This window comes from Rousettus aegyptiacus, unplaced genomic scaffold (assembly GCF_014176215.1).
Source record: "Rousettus aegyptiacus isolate mRouAeg1 unplaced genomic scaffold, mRouAeg1.p scaffold_m13_p_7, whole genome shotgun sequence".
In the NCBI taxonomy this organism is placed as follows: Eukaryota; Metazoa; Chordata; class Mammalia; order Chiroptera; family Pteropodidae; genus Rousettus; species Rousettus aegyptiacus.
In genome coordinates, this window is record NW_023416310.1 from 44,115,655 (window position 1) to 44,134,470 (window position 18,816).

Sequence of the window (18,816 nt, forward strand, 5' to 3'; positions counted from 1 at the left end):
GGTCTCTTGTTCCTTGTAATGCTTGAGTTCTTGTTTATATTAATATAGGTTCAATAAAATACCTGTTCCCTTGAAATAGATTTATTTATCACCTGCACCTACAAAATACAATTTAGAGAAATTTAGAGAACTTCTAAAACTGACTAATTGTTAATAGAAGTTTTAAGATCTTGAAAATAATGAGAGTGGGATGAACAATTTATTTGATGTGCTGAAGTTATATATACAACTGTAATAAAGTGTCAAGAGACATTTTAGCTTAGACGTGTAAAATTATATAAATGAATAGAGTAAATGTTTTATTACGATGATCCCTTCTGTATGCTATACACGCCAAATTATGTTTAAGTCATTAAATATTTTTTCTGCTTCAATTTAGAAAGCTAATCAAATAAAAAAGTAGCTTTGACTGTGATAGACGAATGCAATTAGGGCAGTTACTAATTTGTACTTTAAAAATGGATGAATTTGTCTTTTTTTCCTCTAATATTTCCCTTTAAAAAGTCTCTAGCTTTTAGTAGTTCTTGGAAATGTTGCATGAGGAGATAATGTTAGCTTTTTTGTGTCATTTAAATTTAATCTGCAGTCTGGTATCAGCAGGGAGAAAATGCATTTTGAAGGGAAATGATAATATTCTCTGCAAATGACTGTATCTCCAGTGGTTAGTTACGTCCTAAGGTTAAATTCATAACTATCAGTACTTTTATTTAATTTTAATAAAATCTTATTCTTTTTGGTTCTTGGTGATGGAGCAGTTCTATAAATCCATATAGATCGTAAAAGATTTTTTTAATTCATTTGGTATTGATCCTCAAAATATATGTCTTTAGATGATTGTGTTTTTTCTATTGCACAATAAAATTCCTGAATTGCAATGGTTTTTCTTCCCATGAAATTATGAGTGTACTTGTATAATAGTTATAAACTACAATAGCTTTTCTACAACTTTTGTAAAAAAGAGAGAGAGAGAGAGAATGCTTTCTAAATTTAAAAAAAAAAAAACTGAAAATCTGAGCAATCTCTTTTTTTGGGTACACATCATCTTTCTTTAATATTTAATGATAATTCCAAGAGAAAGCTATAGAAAATTGATTCGTATTTTAGTTCCACTTCTTCAGGGATAATGCTTTCTTTGCACTATTTCTAAAATAATAGCACAATCTATTTAGATTTACATTTATAATCCCATAGATATGTTAAAAGGCACACACCAGTGATATGTCTCTCATATGGGCAGTTCATATCTTTTATTCGCTCTGGTTCGCATTTGCCAGTATTTTGCCTGCCCTTGTCTGCTTTTTAGAGTCAAAGTTAAACTAGTCTCATTGAAGGAATTTGAGAGACAGACTTCCATCATTTTCATCTCAGAAGAGTTTGAATATTTAGGAAAATCTTTAAATCCATTTGATTCTGGTTTGGGGAGAGATTAGAAAGATTTTTAATTATTGATTATATTTTTAAAATATAGGTCAAATTCAATCTTCTTTTTATAATTAAATACTTTTTAAGCAAGCCACAAATGTTTATGTGCATTATTTTCAGTTTTGACTATACAAGTCTATTTGCATGAAGTATTTATGGTATTCTACTACTTTCCATAAGTTCTGTTTTATGTGTAATTATGCCACTATTTTTATTCTAAAATTTTTTTGTGTACATGTCTTCTCCCTTTTTGTTTATTAATATTGCTAGATTTTGGTCTACTTTATAATTAAAAAAAAAAACTTTGTGTGTGTGTGGCTTTTCAGTTGGAGTGTATATAGTTTGGCATAGATTTTAAAAAACTGATTCACAACCTAAATGCCCATCAATGGACGATTGGATAAAGAAGTTATGGTTCATATATACAATGGAATATTACTCAGCCATCAAGAAAATGAAATCCTACCATTTGCAATGACATGGATGGACCTAGAGGTTATTATGCTGAATGAACTAAGTCAGATAAAGAAAGATAAATACCATATGACTTCACTTATATGTGGAAGCAAGGCACAAAAAGAAGAAACTAATCAAAAACAGACTCAAATATAGAGGACAATCTGGTGATGGCCAGACGGGAGGGCTAGTTGGTGAGCTGGGAAAATGAGGTGAAGGTTAAAGATGTACAGATTACAAGTTAGTAGTTGATAGATGATCATGGAGATGGAGAGCATGACATAGGGAATGCATTCAGCATTAATGTAATGGCCAGGTGGAGAGCCAGAGGAGAAAGAGAGCAATTAGGGGGATCATTTTATAAACTATGTTAATGTCTATGCAATATACTGTATACTTGAAACTAATAAAAAAAAAACTTTAACACATTCTCATAATTAAAAAAAAATACTGGTTCAATAAGTAATATTTAGGTATAAGTTATAGGATCAAACATTAGATTTCTTAGAATATCATTTTTGCTCGTAGTTCTTGGATCTCCACTATGAATAATTTTAGGAAAAGAAAAAAAAAATGATCATAGGCCACACACATTGGTCTGCTTTCTTTGTGGCTGGATTTGCTAAGCTTGATGTTTAACCACCCAAAATTTAAATGTTAAGTGCTTTCACCTGAAGAAAATATACTTGAATGTTTGACTTGGGTTTACCTTTTTAAATGTTTCACTTGGTGATGCCTTTTTAAAGAAATATAGTTAATTTCCTTTTTAAAAGTATTTTACTTTTTCTACTCTTAGAGTTTAATGTCTTATATTTTACGTCTTAGCCTTTGTAAATTTAGGACTATACCATTATTTAATGTTGTTTAGAGATTCATCTGAATTTCAAAATGCTCATGAATAAGAACATGGTCTTATATTAGTTTATAAGAAGCAAATCTCATTTAAAGACTATTCAGGGTTCTGGCAGAAGTTAATGTACATTCCTGTTTTGATTCTTGTCCCTCCCACTACTCAACATTCCTGACTCTGGTGACTGTGGAATGAATACTCAAGGAAGGGGGAGGCCTCACTGGAAAGGCTGAGGAGTAAGATTTCCAAGCCCAGCAGTGTGCTTAAGCTCAGAACCTGGTGGTTCGTCATGCTTTGTTGCACTCAAAAGCTCTAGACCTGAGCCAGAGAACCACTTTGGGAGATAGATGAGGGGTGACTGATAGCATGACGAAAGGTTTCTAAACACTAAGTTTAGAGTATAACTTGATTTAAAAAAAATCAAACATTCACAACTCTTTTTAGAATATGTGGCACTACATCTCTATTCTCATGTAGCTTTGCATATAATTTGTAAAATGATTGACGAATAAAATAATTGCCTACCAAAGTTGTATAGCCTCTTTTAAATTTTTACTTCTACCTTTATCTCCCAAGTTTACTGTTTTCTTTTAATACAGATTTAAAAGAAATAGAAATGTTTTCAATTGCAGATACCTCAGGAAGGACTTGTGGCCAGATCCTCGTGAAATTAAATTGCCAGGACTGGGCAGATTATATTCATTCCAGCTTTTAAAGTTGTCTTTAAAAACAAACAGTCAAAAGGGCACGTAGGTAACAATGCTTATTTTTCTGGCAGCCTTGGCTTTAATGCCTGCATTCTGTATTAATATTCCCTCTCCCCCACTATTTGGTTAAACATGGTTTGGACAATTTGGCTTCTAAAATGTAGTTATTGTCTTTACAAATTGAGCCAAATAGTTTCTAGGTTCCCTTCCCCAAATTCATGGTTCTTTGGAAAGTTTAAAAGTCTAATGTTATGATATTTGATGAAATGAAGTCATGATAAGTGACAAAGTTACTTGTGTAATTTTGGGGGGGGGGGGTGGGAGGGGTGAATTTTGAAAGCCAGTAAGCTCTTGTACCAAGCTCCTTGCTATCAGGAGAGTTTTAGAAGATGAAAGTAGTTGTTTAAAAATTTAGTTTGCTTACTTGTATAGATTATATACATAATATTTAAAGAATTGTGCAACCCATATCTTATAGAGAATGGAATTGAAATGATTTTGGGGGTGAATCTATTTAAGTCACTCAACAGGTAGCATTTTTAGTAAATGCATTAAATTTTAAGCCCCACTTCTTACAGTAAACTGTTTGGAACCATTCCTGAGATTATTCACTATTGACTAACAGTTGAAATATCATTGATTCTTCCTGCTATTGGAGGCTTCTGCATTAGGTACAGTTATCTGTACCCACGGACCTGACAGTTTAGTGGTGATTTATTGGATAATTATAGGTAATCTTTGAACTGATAGGGACTGGTTCAATTGCAGATACACCAGTTCAAACAGAAGTGTGGTGGGATCATACATCTCAGATGGAAGTAAATCAAAGAGTATTTTGAGTAGACCTTCATGATTCAATCAAAAGTTGTATGTGTGAAGATTTGGGAGTATGAAGGTGAGAGATGAGGTTGGAAACCACTGTAGGTTTATGAAGAGCCTTCACCACTGTGCTTTGTTTATATTGGGGACTCAATAGCGGCTTACACAGAAAAATGTAAAGAATACCTTGGGAAGCAATGAGGTGAATGACCGGAAGCCTTGATGTGATGTTAGGCCAAGCAAGAGATGCAGTTGGTGGATATAAGTCACTAGGGAGTGACTGTGCAAATGGTAGAGATAGTTCAGAGGTAAATAAATGATCTGGGACTTGACTTTCGGATAGAGTGGGAGAACATTGTAGATATTCAGTAAGGGTTTGTGAATATTTCGGTGTGTTTTAATATGTAATAGAAATTAAATCAGAAAATATTTTGTATTTACCCCTGAAAACCCTGTTTGTTTTTCTGTAGAAATGCTTTTGTAAAATGTAAACAAACTAAATTTTTTAACAACAATCACTTTCATCTTCTAAAACTAATAAAAACAACTGAAAAATATAATGCAACGTAGCCTACCAAAATTAATAATATTATTTTCTTCATGTTTTATAACAATATTCTAGACTTGTTCATATTTTACTTAGTTTAGTTATATAAAAGCTTATGATTTTTTAAAAATGAAAGTGAGTGTATTTAATACAAATTTTAACCAAGTTTCCTAATTAAGAGAAATTTGTTGAGGGTTAAAAAGAAAAAAAGTGCTGATACATTTTTAGAATTTCAAAATACATTAAAAATAGGGTTATATAAATATCCTTAATTTATCCCTAATGAATTTTTTTTACAGTAGGAATAGAAGTTTTTACCTACTGTATTTATACTGAATTCCAGTCTGTTTAAACTCAAGGTGAATAAAACATACCTTAACACCTAACAGTTATTTTCAGTGGTTGAGAGGAGAAAAAGTTTTAATGTATGAAAATATAGTTATATCTTAAGACATTTTAATGAAATGTAAATAGGAAAACTGCAGGTGTGCAGCAGCTGTCCAGTCCCAGGGTGGTAATTACCTTGCTGTGCCATGGAGGTTGTTGATGTTTCTAGAAAGTCTTATTTAAACTGATGAAGTAGATGGGCCGGTGGTTGCGGGAGTCGCGGCATGTAAGATTCTGTTAAAAACCCAAGAGCTGTATTAATGTAGGTTGCTTTGTTGTACACTAAAGCTTATTTATTTTAACTATCATGTTGAGGACAAAAATTTCATCTTTGGAAGTGGCCACTTTCTGCTTGATCTTAGTTGGAATTTTTAAGGTGTCTTTCAATAGCTCTTAGTTATGGAGGCACCTTCATTATCTTTAACATGGAAGCAGTCGGTGGCAAACATAATGCAAAATAGTGGATATTGTAACAGTTTTGAGGTTGATATGTTTACTACTTGCAGTTTGAATATGGATGATGATCGTCATAGTGGGAGTTTTCATTCAGACAAAATAAGATTCCTCTGTGAGGCACTGTGAAAAAAAAACTATGTTGTTTGCTGGAGAGATTAGATCAAAATCTCCCTTCTTATAGTTTTTCATTTTTTCATCATAGTAAGAAATTATTAGGGGGAAATAAGTGGAAAAGAAGCTAGCCATTTCCAGGGGATTAGTGAATTTTGGATATTCACGTTGGGGACTTAGTTTCCATACAGAGAATTATTTTTTACATTTCTCTTTATAAAGTCCAGTCATCTCAAGTAAAACAGAACTATCTTTTAACCAGGTAATTGATAATTTTGCTCTTTTCTTCGATTCCTAGAGAAATGGGAGGTATATTACAGCATTTTCCCTTTTTTTATGTACTGGTAATAATTACAGTAGTTATTATTTCAAGTCTCATTTATACCTGTTATTTTTATATTAAAATTTTGTATCAGTTCATATTTAGTTGATTTTTGTCATAATTTCGAGTTACAACATCACTGTATTCTTCCTTTATTTTAGATACACACAAATCCATGTTTTTATCAGTCTTCTGAGAAGAACCAGCTCTTACCATTGAAGACAAATGTATGGCATTGGTTGAATCCTGGAGATAGTTTTTCTTTGTTAGTTGACAAATACATTTTCCATGTTTTCTCTACGTATTCTGAAATGGAATTGGAATGTACCTTAAGGTAAGAGTGCCTGATGAAACAAGATTAAATAATGATATTTATAATCTAATGCCTCAGGCATCCACAAATGTTTCAGTAGAAACCATTTTAGTGTTAAACTGTATTGGTGATATAGGAGTTACATGGTGTATGTGTGTTTCTAAAAAAACATTTGACTTTGGAAACTTATGCCTCAGTAGTGATTGTTCCCACATGTGGTGTCTTTTCATTGTGCTCAGAATATATTTTCCATCTAAAAATAACCAGAATAGTTCATTTGAAACTGATATTTTCTTAATCTTCTCTTTAGTTTTTAAAATTCTATTAAGATATTAACCTCTGGCTTAGACTACAGTTGTATAACTTCTCATAAAAATAACAGAAAATATAGAATAGGGAAACTGAGAAAATGAATTATTACAATAAGCATCTGGAGTAAAGTTAAAAGTAATATGTTAGTTCTGTTGAGGCAGTCATTAGCAGATTATTTGCCTTCATTTCAGCTTTTAAACTATAGAATACATAAACTGGACCTGTAGAAGTAGATAGACAAAATTATACATATGTTCTCTAATTGCACTGATATTATGTTAAATTAAAAATCAATAATAATAAAGTAGAAAAATCTTCAAATATTTTGAAGTTAAAAACACATTCATAAGTAACTATGGGCCCAAGGGAAATCACAAGAACAATTAGAAAACATTTTGAAGAGAATGATACTGAAAAAACAACATAAAAATTTGTGAGATGCAAATTTTCCTTAGAGGATAATTTATAATACATGACTGTATTCGAAAGTAAGAAAGCTATAAAACCAGTGATCTATGCTTCTACCTTAAGAAGATAGACAAACTGGAGCAAATTAATCTTATAGTAGATAGAATAAAGGAAATAATAAGAATGAGACTAGAAATCAATGAAGTATAAAATAGACAAATAAGATTAACAAAACCAAAAGTTAGTTCTTTGAAAAGATTAATAAAATTGGGAAAACCTTATCAAGGCTTACCGAGGAAAAAGAAAGCTAGAAAACACAAATTATCAGTATCTGGAATGGAAGAGGGACTATCACTACTGAACCTGCAGCCTTAAAAGAATAATGAGAAATATTTAAAACTGAATGCCAGTAAATTTGGCAACCTAAATAAATACATACATTTCTTGAAAAATACAGCTTAATAAATCTGATTCAGGGAGAAAGAAAAATCTGGTGAGTCCTATATCTATTAAAGAAATTGAGTTCACAATTTAAGAATTTTCCACAAAGAACTTCACTAGTGAATTCTCTTAAACTTTCAAGGAAGACTATCAGTATTAGATGTTTTTGCCCAAAATAGAAGAGGCTATACTTCCTTACTCATTTATGAAGCTTTCATAATCCTGGTACCAAAATCAGACAAGAATATTGCAAGAAAAGAAAATACAGACCCATATTCCTTATAACAAAATATTTACATGTCAAATCCAGCAATATGTGGAAAGGATAATATGCTTTGACCAAGTGGAATCTGTCCAAAAAATGCAAGGTCAATTTATGACATAAAAATCAATCAATGCAATTCACTCTAACAGATTAAAGAATTATCACTTTAGTAGATGTATAATAATAACTTTGACAAAATTCAACACCTGTTTATGATTTAAATACACCTTTGAGAAAACCAGGAAAAGAAGGAAACTTCCCTCCTATAAAAAAAGCATAATTAATAGTAAAATATTGAAACTTCTCCCCCTAAGATTGGGAACAAAACAAAGATACCTGTTTGCACAACTTTTATTCATCATTTATTGGAGGTCCTAGCCAGTCCAGTAAAGCAAGAAAAATAAATAAAATGGATCATATTGGAAAAAAAGTAAAACTTTATTTGCAGATGATATGATTGTGTGTTTTAGTTTGCTCCACATGTGACCATGAATGCTTCTGTGTCAGAACATTTAGCTTCCATTCACAAGTTTGGGGAGATTTTACAAGTGACTGTACTGGCCAGAACCCCAGTAGCAGCTATGTGTGAACTTGACATCAGGATTTTGTTTTTCTTCAGGAGCCTGACTAGTTTAACTGGTGTTCTTGCAGTTTGCATTTTCTCTTTGGATGCTGAGTGGTGATCTTCACTTTTATGGACTATCTGGACAAATACTGAATAAGTAAATATCTCTTATGCCTTGAGAGAGATAGTTGCTCCTCATCTCATAAATAGCTGTGGTTTTTAGGCCTACAATTTGGAAATATTAATGTATTTTATGATACCATGGGCAGAAGATGAAGAACATGTTTTATTCTATTATGCTATTTTTTGTTCTAAGTATGAAAAGAGGAACATAACTCATTAGATGCAATTGAGAGAATCACATTTATAATAACATTGTAGGCAACAAAAGTATTTTAAATGTAAATGATTAATAAACAAATTTTGATTTTATTTTATAGAAATAGTCAAACGTTTGATGAAGATGATATACTGAATGGGACACCAAAATCTTCCTTGGCTAATTTGCCTGACGAGGCAACTGGTGCCCCACAGCTGGAAAGAAGTAGAGAAATAGCGACGGCTCAGACTTTTCCCTCAAATAGTGTGGTGAGAAATTTAAAATCTCATCCATTTGTAACATGTTCCTTCAGTTATTTCGAGGAGAAAAAAGACAACTGAAATTAGACATATCATGACAATACCTCTAGCACCGATCTGCTTTTGCCGTTTTTAAGTGAAGTTCTAGAGAATATCACACTAGACCAACACTTCAGCTAACAAAGATAATAAATTTCTTTCTTTGAGAACTTTGACTAACTTGGTCCACAGTTGCAGATAGATTTTTTTCATGGTGGTTTGCTGCAAAGTAAATAATTTTAAATTTCGTTAAGGATGCATGATTATTTTTAATAAATAATAAAATTAGGTGCCTTTGTAGTCTTTCCTAGGTGAATGTACAGACTTCAGTAAGCAGCAGTCCAACACTGCTGAGAGGAAAAGAATCCTTCCAGCGTGGATGTTAAGAGGAAATCTTAGCGATCGAAACCTTTCAGCACCCGTCATCAGTGGAAGTAGGTTTTATTTCAAGGAAACATTAAGCGGAATTTGAAAGTTTTTCTGAACAAAAGGAGATAGCGTAGATAGTAAATATTTAAGTGTATAACTTAGCCTACCATTTTTTTAGATATGTACATGAAGTCTTATTTAAAACAAAAGCTATTATTCTATGCCACTTATCAAACATCCTGCTATTATTTTTTGATTTAACACATCCTTTTTATCTTATGTGCTAGACTTAATCATATTACCATAGCTTTTCAAACAAACCTGTTGGTGTCGTGTCTAAGATAAAAGGCCAGCACAGTAGGGCTTTATAAATTAATTTAATAAAATAAAAAAGTACCAGGCACTCAACATTATGTGCTGGAGAATTTAAAGAAGAGGTGACCCCCGTGCTAGTATAGCTCTCTGTCATGGCAGATTTGACAATGACTTATTTCATCTTCTGGACATTCCCATTGGTTCAAGATTATATTAAAATGTTTTATGCATTGTCTTGTTTACTCAGCGTTTTATTTGCAACTTTTCAGTCATCTCAGGTTCAGTTTCTATTGACTGCTTGTTTTCTAGGTGTTACAGTTTCCTGTTTATGCTCTTATTTAGTGACTTTCTATTGGATGCTGGATGCCATAAGTGATATATTGTAGAGACTCTTGATTTTATGCTCTTCTGAATACATATTTTTGTTCTAATAAGTAATTACTTTAGCCTATAGGTGATTTTCTTCTAATAGACAAATAATTCAGGCCTAAACTCTGTTTCCCCTGTGTGGATGGCAGCTGCAGTCTCTGCTTATTTCTTTCAGCTTATTCTTTTCTCTGGATTCTGGGGCTTCTCCCACGCCAGTCATCAGCCAAAGAGTTGTATTGATTTTATGGAAAAATTTTGGTTCTTGGCTCTCTGAATCTTTCTTTCTTCCAGGATTTTATTCCTAACGTTCTACCTACTCCATGGACCTCAAATTCTGTCCCCTGTCCAGTTAAGCCAGTAGGCTGCAGCTTTCTGTTACCTGTGATTTGGGGGATGCCTTCAGGAAAAAAGCCACAAATTTACAAACCTCACAGGTCGTAGTTAGTTTTTCAAGCTTAGACTCTTCTCTAGTTCTGCCTTTTGGGTCATTCTCCAGTGCCTGCAAGTTTTTTTTTTTCCCCAAAATTTATAATGGTTTTCTTTAGGATGATTAGTTTATTCAAGCTACTCTTTCATTTTACCCTGAACATTATCTTTTATAAATTAACAGCACAATTGAATATATATTTTAGTTGATATTACTACTCTTATCGTTTCTAATATTCAGCATAGCGGTCACAGAAGTCTTCTAAAGTTTGATTGGTTGATTGATTGATTGATTTTTATTTTTTTAGGAGACCTCACAGATTGCAAAGACCTTGTCAGCTTACAATCCCTTATTATTATTTTTAAATTTTTTATGCCTACAGCACCTGGTCTTCCTAGGTGGTCTCCCATCTAAAGTTTTTGATCAAGGATGTTATGGACTGGATAGTCCTCATGTAATGCTAGTTTGGATTATAGCGGGATAAGAATGATCTCATGGGAAAAATAGGTTGTATATTATATGTTGAAGTAAACGTGATTTAATCTGGAGATTTTTTTGTATCTAAACCTAAAATTTTCTAGAAAGAGTTTTTTTCCATTATAGAGTTTTTAATTTCCTCCCTCATCATTACCTATATATTTTTATTAGTAATATTTCTCATGAAATGTGCAAATTCTTAACTTGCCTGAAGATAATGGTGAATGAGGATGGTAGTGGGGTGGGGGAAGCCACTTTTCCTCAGTGGAATGATTTCTTTAGTATAGAAAGAATAACTTGACCAAAATTGGACCAATGTAAACTGCCTCCCTACAAAAAAGTCCTTTCTTTCGCAGTTGTTTTAAACTGTAATTGCCTCTATGCTACCACTATGTTACTTACAACAATCCAAAATATATTTTGCTTCAAATTATAAATAGCTAATAACTTTCCCTTGATCGATATACTACATAAAATATGAAACACATTTTTTGGGCCTTCACTTTGAACATACAAAAGAGAGTAATTTGACATTGATTTGGACAGGAATATTATATAGTAAAAATGTACTTAACATGCAAAAGCTTCAAAATAAGATAGAAAAGCTTTTGGATTCAGATATATCTTATTATAAAGTTAGACTTTGGAGGAGTACTTGTAATTAAGCAAAGGTAGGTTGCTTAATTTCTTTAAAGACAGGAAGATTTAGAAGTAAATTAGTACTTGAAACCAGCTAATTAAAAATTGGAATAATTGGACTTTTTCTGCTATGTAGTTCTTATTTTATTGTTATTTTATTTGTTTAAATATCACCTAGCTCAATAGACCAATGCTAGTGATTTTTAAAAATCAATTTCTGGGATGCATTTTAGCATCCTTTAGATGTAGGTTACTTCTGTCTTTTGCAGCCTTTGTACTGTACTGTGTTCATTAATATTTATTTAGATGATCTGAAACCATCTTGATATTTTTTTTTGGAATCTTCTGGGTCATTCAGTATGTAGGTCAGATAATGTTAATTGATGTTAAACGACTTATCCAAGATCACTTAACAAATGCCAGAGCTGTAATTGAGACCTAGCTCTGCCTGACTCGAAAGCCCATGCATGCTCTGAACTGCGTCACTATACAGCCACCTAAATTTACCCTTCTCTATGTTCTTTTTTTCTTCTTTTGGAATATGCTCTTGTGTTCTCACCTGGATCTTTTCTCAGTTTAACTCCTGGTTTAGTCCTGATATGTATGTACACGTTTGCTGTGATCAGGCTATCCTTTCAGTTTCAACTGGTGTAGTTCATTTTATTTTCCGAGTCCTCAGCTTTTGGACGTTATCATGAGTTTCTCAGGCCTGAGATTGGGAAGTGAATATGTTTGGGCAAAGGCTGTCAGAGCCTCCGCTATTAGGCCCCAGGACAAATCATAACTCCTAGGTTATGACATTCTTGCTAGATTGAAAAAGGAGCTTTTATATTTTCACTGGTATTATGTTACTCCGTAGTACTTTTCTTTCCCCATCTTCTAACTCTCCAACCTGGAGTCATGAAAAGTAGCATGTGCTGATAAAGATCGAAGTAGTAAATAGTCCCCAGACCATTCAGTTTGCATTTCATTTTGTATTCTGAATATTTTTTGTATGACAACTCAGTGTAGATTATAAATATTGAACTGACTTTGTTTAAGTGTAATTCAAAATTTACTTAAAATGCTAGTTATTCTATATATTTATTTCCAGCAATGCTACTAAAAGATTTAATCAATAGGTTTTTAGCCTCTTGGATTTTCTAGCTGTATAATCATATCTACAGAATTATGATACTTTTGACTCTTTTGACCTATCATTCATTTCACCAAGCTGTACAGTCCTGTCCTATTTCTGACAGTTTCTAAAATGATGTGGAATGCTTCCTAATTTAGATTCAAAACAAATATTTAAATAATTTAGGTAAAGTTTAGTTATTAATTTATTCATAAGTTTCTTTTGGTAAATGCATTTTTTTTATTTTGGTTTAACTGATTTAGCTGTTTAATAATATGGACAGTACATACTCGATTAATATTTATTTTCTGAACTTAATGGAGTATTTTTTCAGGCTACTTGAATATCCTTTAGAACAGCTCTGAGCAAACTATAGCCCATGAGCCAAATCTAGCCCACTGCCTGTTTCTGTAAATAAAATTTTATTATAATACAGCCATGCTCATGCATGTATGTATTATCTGCGGCTACTTTCACCCTACAAAGGCAGAGTTAGGTAGTTGTAAAAGATACCATCTGGCCCACAGAACTTAAAATATTTACTCTCTGGCGTTTTGCAGAAAACTTTTACTTTACAACATTAGACTATGGATGGCCTTACATACCTATATCCAGGTTCTCAGGGGGAATCTTTGGACAGATTCTGTTTATGTTCAAAATTTATTTAGTCAAACATGTTTACTGAGCACCACTTTCGTTCTGGGCACGGTTCTGGGTACTGGAGACACAGAGGTGAAACAGTGAACAAGGTACACAAAGTCCCTGTCCTTATGAAGCTATCTATCATTTGAGGGTAGAGAAGATAACAACTAACCATGAAGATTTTCCTCTTAAAAGAGGTAGATCTTTCTTCTTTTCTGATTAGATAGTTCATGAATTTGTTAACTGATTAGATAGTTCCTGACCGGACTGAACCTTGGGAAGTGTGACATAGGATACAGTGTTCATTGTTATTTATACTGATTTTCTTCATTGGTGAAGTTCGTAGAGGTCACTCTCCCTTTTGGGTCATTTTGGGTTCTTAATATGTATTTCATATAACTTAAGTTGAATTCCTCACTGTGGAAGTTAGGGGCTCAATAAGTACATGTAAAATTCATCAGATAGCTATATGTCAGATTTTCTGTTAGAAAAATTCAGTGCTAAAATAAAAAATATACTATGATGGTTAACATATAGCAGGTGCTCTCCTAGACAGTTTATAATTATAATTCCCTTTTTCCAGATGATGAAACCAAAGTTCACAGAGGTGAAATGGTTAAAGGGTGGAGCCTGCCCACACTGGCATCTTGGCCTGGCTGCCACCAGGGCGGAAGCTCTTGGCCGTTGTTCTACTTAACGCATTTTGAGATTTGCAAATAAGTGTTTTCAAGTTTGTGTTAATATAAATGGAACTCTGATTTACTTGCCCATTTATCTTTTTCCTTTTTTTTTTTTTTTGGTGTGGATTATTGGTATTTGAAGATGTAGGAGATAATTTTCTTCTCCTTTTTCTTTATGTTTGTGTGCTTTTGTGTGTTTAAGATAATGTAACCCAGGAAAGTCCAGGAGAAGGAACCTGCAAAGATGAAACCCAAGTAAACATAACACACCAAGGAAGAAAGCGATTGAGTTCACCAGGACCCTCAGAAAGTACATCACCAGAGCAAGACACAGGAAAAAAGTGCAAAAATGCCGATCAGGAAAAATCTATCATTTCACCCAAGGTGATTTTTTTAAAGAATTTATTGTTCAATTGTTTTCTTTATCAAGAGAGGAATGGATTGTATGTTGTATATAGCAAGGAAAAACCAAGATTGCTTTTTTAATTAATGAATTTGTGACATTTGTAAAGACAAAAACTAGCCCAGATTTTTTTTTTTGGGGGGGTCTGTTTATTGAAACTAATCTTTAATAAGAGAATTTGCATTGTTGAAAACAAAGCCATTTAATTTAGAAATTTTCAGACTGGGAAACAAGTAGAGACCACTTGACTCTAGTTACAGTTGGTACCTCTATTCTGAAAACCTGGTTTCTCCTATTTTATTGGTCATTCTCAAATGCATGTAACCAACTTATAAGATAATTGTGAAGAGGAGAACAACTAATGGGCTCATTCTTATGAGCCCGTTGAAGGATTACTTCTGGGCTAACTTACAGTCTTTATAAACCTTCTCTTTTAGTTTTTACTAACTCACTAAAATGGTTTGGCTGACTTAAGTATTCTTTTAACACTGGGTACTTACAGAAAATGTAACCTATGTCGAATGCATTTAAAAAGAGAGAGAAAAGAAAATAAAAGAGATGGCCCCTGGGCAGAAAGGTCAGGTATTCTTCCTTTCAGTAGAGGGGTTGCTTTAGGTGATCGAGTAGACCTGTGGCCGAGCAATCTGTGTCCCCATCTTTTTAGTCTCAATGAGAGCCAAAGGAGTAGGATTGCTTTTAGAATAGTGTGCCCTGGAATGGTAGAAAGGCCAGCAGCATTTCAGAGGGTCAGGCTGTTTACCATCCTCCCCTCTCTCTTGCTGCCTCTCCCATTAGAGCAGATCTAGCTTCTCACTGGATTCTTTCTTCCAGCTAGAGAAGTGGGGTCTAATCACCATGGGCTCAACTCCTTTGCTTACATATAGAGTCAAATTTAATAACTGAAAACAAAACGTTTTCTGACTCACATATAGTGGCCATAAAACCTTATTAAAATAAAACTTGTTTTCTTTGAGTGCTAACATGTCCTACTCTCTGAACATGTTAATATGACTGCCTCTTTTTCCAAGAAATTATTTTTTTCTTATTTTTTTCAGAAGGAAATCTAGTATACATGTTTTACTATGTTAATGTCAACCCATAAAGTTTGGTAATCACAAGTAAAACTTTCAGAAACATTTTCATGATTGATAAGAGTATAGAGAGGAGCAGTAAACAGATCCAAAATATTCGAGGTATTTAGAGATTTTGAAGACATCAAGGGAGTATTCAGCCAGGTCCCAGGAATGCCTGAGCTCTGCTTCGGCAGTCACTCTGTATCTTAAGGTTTCCAAGGGAGGTTTGCCTCTCACAGCACAGGAGAAACAGCTCAAGATTTCATAACTTTTTCATAACCCTTTATGCAGGGCTCTCAGGTAAAGCTGGGCCAGAGAAGATGACTTAGGCTGAGACCCAGCAGGCCTTTCCAAGCCCCACCCTCTGTCCCTGCCCAGTTTGTCTTAACACTGTCTTGCAGCTGGTCCTGAAGGGGTATCTAAGTGCGGAGCAGGTGGGAGGGAAAGTTAAAAATGAGTGACAACAATAAGCTAGGCCCACCTATTTAGCCTAATGGTGGGAGATTGGCAGTTATAAGGGACTAAGAACAGTTTGGCCAGGCCTGCAGAATAGGCTGGGGTCAGTTTACTTGGAAAGGGTCAAATCACATTCTCCTGGGAAAGAGTAAGAAAAGAAGTGGATAGAATGGGCAGAAATCACCTTCCCCCTACAGGGCCCTGCTCTTGAGATTCTGACTCATTTGGTCTGTGCAGCCAGTTCATTAGTATGATTTTAAATAAATTCTCTCAATATGCCCTCAAAATTGAGAGCTGCTAATAGACCATTGTTCAACACTTTAGAGGAAACTGAGGCCTAGATCACATTGCTAAAGACCTTGGGCCTCAAACGTAGAGCTTCTCATTTGGGCACAATGGATTTTTTTACCGTACGTATTAGACTCTTCAAGAATTTTGTCTCTGGTAACTTCTGATAATGCAGATAATTGCTCTAAAAGAGTCCATTTTTCATCAGTTCTCTTTTGTCTTTCTGCAGCTCCTTACCAATTATGTAATTGTCTAATTTGAGAGTGAAAGTGAGAGTGTTTGAATCTGTTAACTTTAAAGAAAAGGATGCTCTGTCCTGTACACAATCTAATTAGGACTCAGTTGTAAATGAGAGAAGGAAATCTAACTGAAATAACTTAAGCAAAATAGCATCATGAAGTGTATCGACAGGCCATTGCTGGGAAACAGGCTACCCTAACACTTAGTGACTCCACATAGAAATCAATGATTTATTATTTCTTATAATTCTGTGGGCTGGCTGGGCTCAGCTAGGCACTTCTTTTGTGACAGTTTTGTGTCAGCTGGGCTGTATTCAGCTGGGAACTTAGCTGAGGCTGGAGCACCCAAGGTGGCTTCATACACATGAGTGGTGCCTCGGCGAGGGTGGGTGGAGTAGGGAAGCAGTAGATGTGGCAGTTGGGAAAGGGAAGGGGAGGGCTTGTTTGGTTTGAGGCAATGGAGGCATATCTGTGAAAGCTGTCTAATAGAGATGAAAGTTGGTCTCACATGGAAGATAAAAATCATGGCTAGAGAGTTCTGTTGTAGCCATATAATTTGGAAGCAAACTTGCAAACATTTCATTCAGAGTGTAGGAGAGTATATTCAGTTGGATGCTTTGGCAGTGAGAGCCATTTCCAGTTACACTGTCAGCTCTGTCCTGTGGAGGTAATTGCTGAAGCAAATAAGCTGGCTATTAGGTATCTAATTTCTCTGCATACAGATGCCTCCTGTGGAATCTTAGTCATTTTTCATCATGGACATAACAGTGGAGATGAAGACTATAACTCTACACAGCTATTTCTTAAGAAAGACTGTATCCTCCAGGGCTCCTCAGTATTAGTTTACTATCTCAAGGAATCTTATACCCTTTGCTCCTTCCTGATTGGATATTTGAGTTAGTACCATTTATAGCATAGCTCTCATCAGTCCCATAGAAACATTTTTTTATTTGTTATTCACTCATTCAGTCAATAAGCAAATAGCAATATAGTGACATTAATTATGCTATTAATAGTAACAACTAAAAAAAAAATGACCATTTAGTGAATTCTTATTCTGGGCTAGACCCAGCACTTAGATATAATTATTTCATTTAATTTTTAGAAAATCTTGGGAAGTATGTTGATAATATCCTGGTTCATAGATCAGGAAACCTGAGGTTCTGAGAATTTAAATCAACTTGTTTAAGGTCGAAGGTTAAGAGATGGCAATGCTAATTTTTACTTCAAAGATTATTCTAGTAATCATTACACTAAACAGTCTTTCTGTTATATATAAAGCAGTGTGCTAAGGTCTGGGATTATAAGATAATAACGAGCTCATTGTCTTGTTAATAAGGATTTCATAGTCTTGTGGGAGACATGATTCAAATCATAAAATAATGTGACCACACTGACTTTTTTGGAAGCTGTGAGGATCCCTAGGGAAGGGTTTCTAAAAGAAGTGATCTGAGCTGAATCTCAAAAGAAGAATCGTAGGCATGGCCTAGGTGCAGAAGAGGTAGAGCTAGGAGTCCATCCCAGGTAGGTGGCACAGCTGGTATAAGAGCAAAGGGAATACAAATAGTGGGCCAGGAACTACTGTTCTTAGAAGTCTTGGCATGGAGTAGGCGGCAGTGTGAGATGAGGGGGAGCCAGCATTGGGAACTGGTTCCTAGAGGGAGAACCTTGAAATGTTTTCAGCCACAGAGAGAATCCCAGCAGCTCTTCAGAGGACAGATTGAAAGAGAACAAGATAAAGGACAGAGGGATGAGGGAGGAGATTGAGGCATCAACATAGCCAAGAAATAGAGAAAATTTGACTCAGGGCAGTGACATTAAGGGTGATGCAAAGGCATTGGGTTAGAGAAATATTTAGGAAGCAAAGCTGTAGGACTTGTTGCTTGGATATGGGGAAGGTGAGGGAAAGGAGGGAAAGAATGAGGGAAGATAGACCTCCAAGGTTCCGGCTAGAATGAATGGATAAATCATGTTGGCCGAAACTATGGTTCAGAACACAGAAGAAGGATTTCAGGTTTGACATTTTGAGTTGAGGTTCATGGGGTATTTGGGAAGAAATATCTAGCTAGTGGTTGAATATATGAGTTTGAATTTCAAGAGTGTATTTGAAGGTGGAGTTTAGGATATTTTGGTCTTTAGCATGCAGGTGGTCATAGGATTGATGCAGGGCTTCTAAGGTGTCTTATTAACACAAGATATCCATTCCAAGGACAGGTTGGAAACAACACATGACCTCGTTGACTCATATTCAGGGAAGTTCTTTATCCTGTCCCTTGTAGTACATGTAAACCTCAGATGGTTGAAAGATGGGGAAGGGCTAGCG

The 18,816-nt window shown here is 34.4% G+C and overlaps 1 protein-coding gene across 2 annotated transcripts in view; it reads left to right on the plus strand.

Annotated features, from left to right (window-relative positions):
- APLF (aprataxin and PNKP like factor) overlaps positions 1–18,816 on the plus strand; it is a 62,375-nt gene that overhangs the window by 14,877 nt on the left and 28,682 nt on the right. For both annotated transcript variants that reach the window (XM_016137872.2, XM_016137871.2), the window contains 4 exons: positions 6,239–6,411; positions 8,822–8,969; positions 9,301–9,433; positions 14,237–14,418. In XM_016137872.2, coding sequence (XP_015993358.2) covers positions 6,239–6,411; positions 8,822–8,969; positions 9,301–9,433; positions 14,237–14,418 — 636 coding nt within the window. The remainder of the gene's footprint in view (positions 1–6,238; positions 6,412–8,821; positions 8,970–9,300; positions 9,434–14,236; positions 14,419–18,816) is intronic.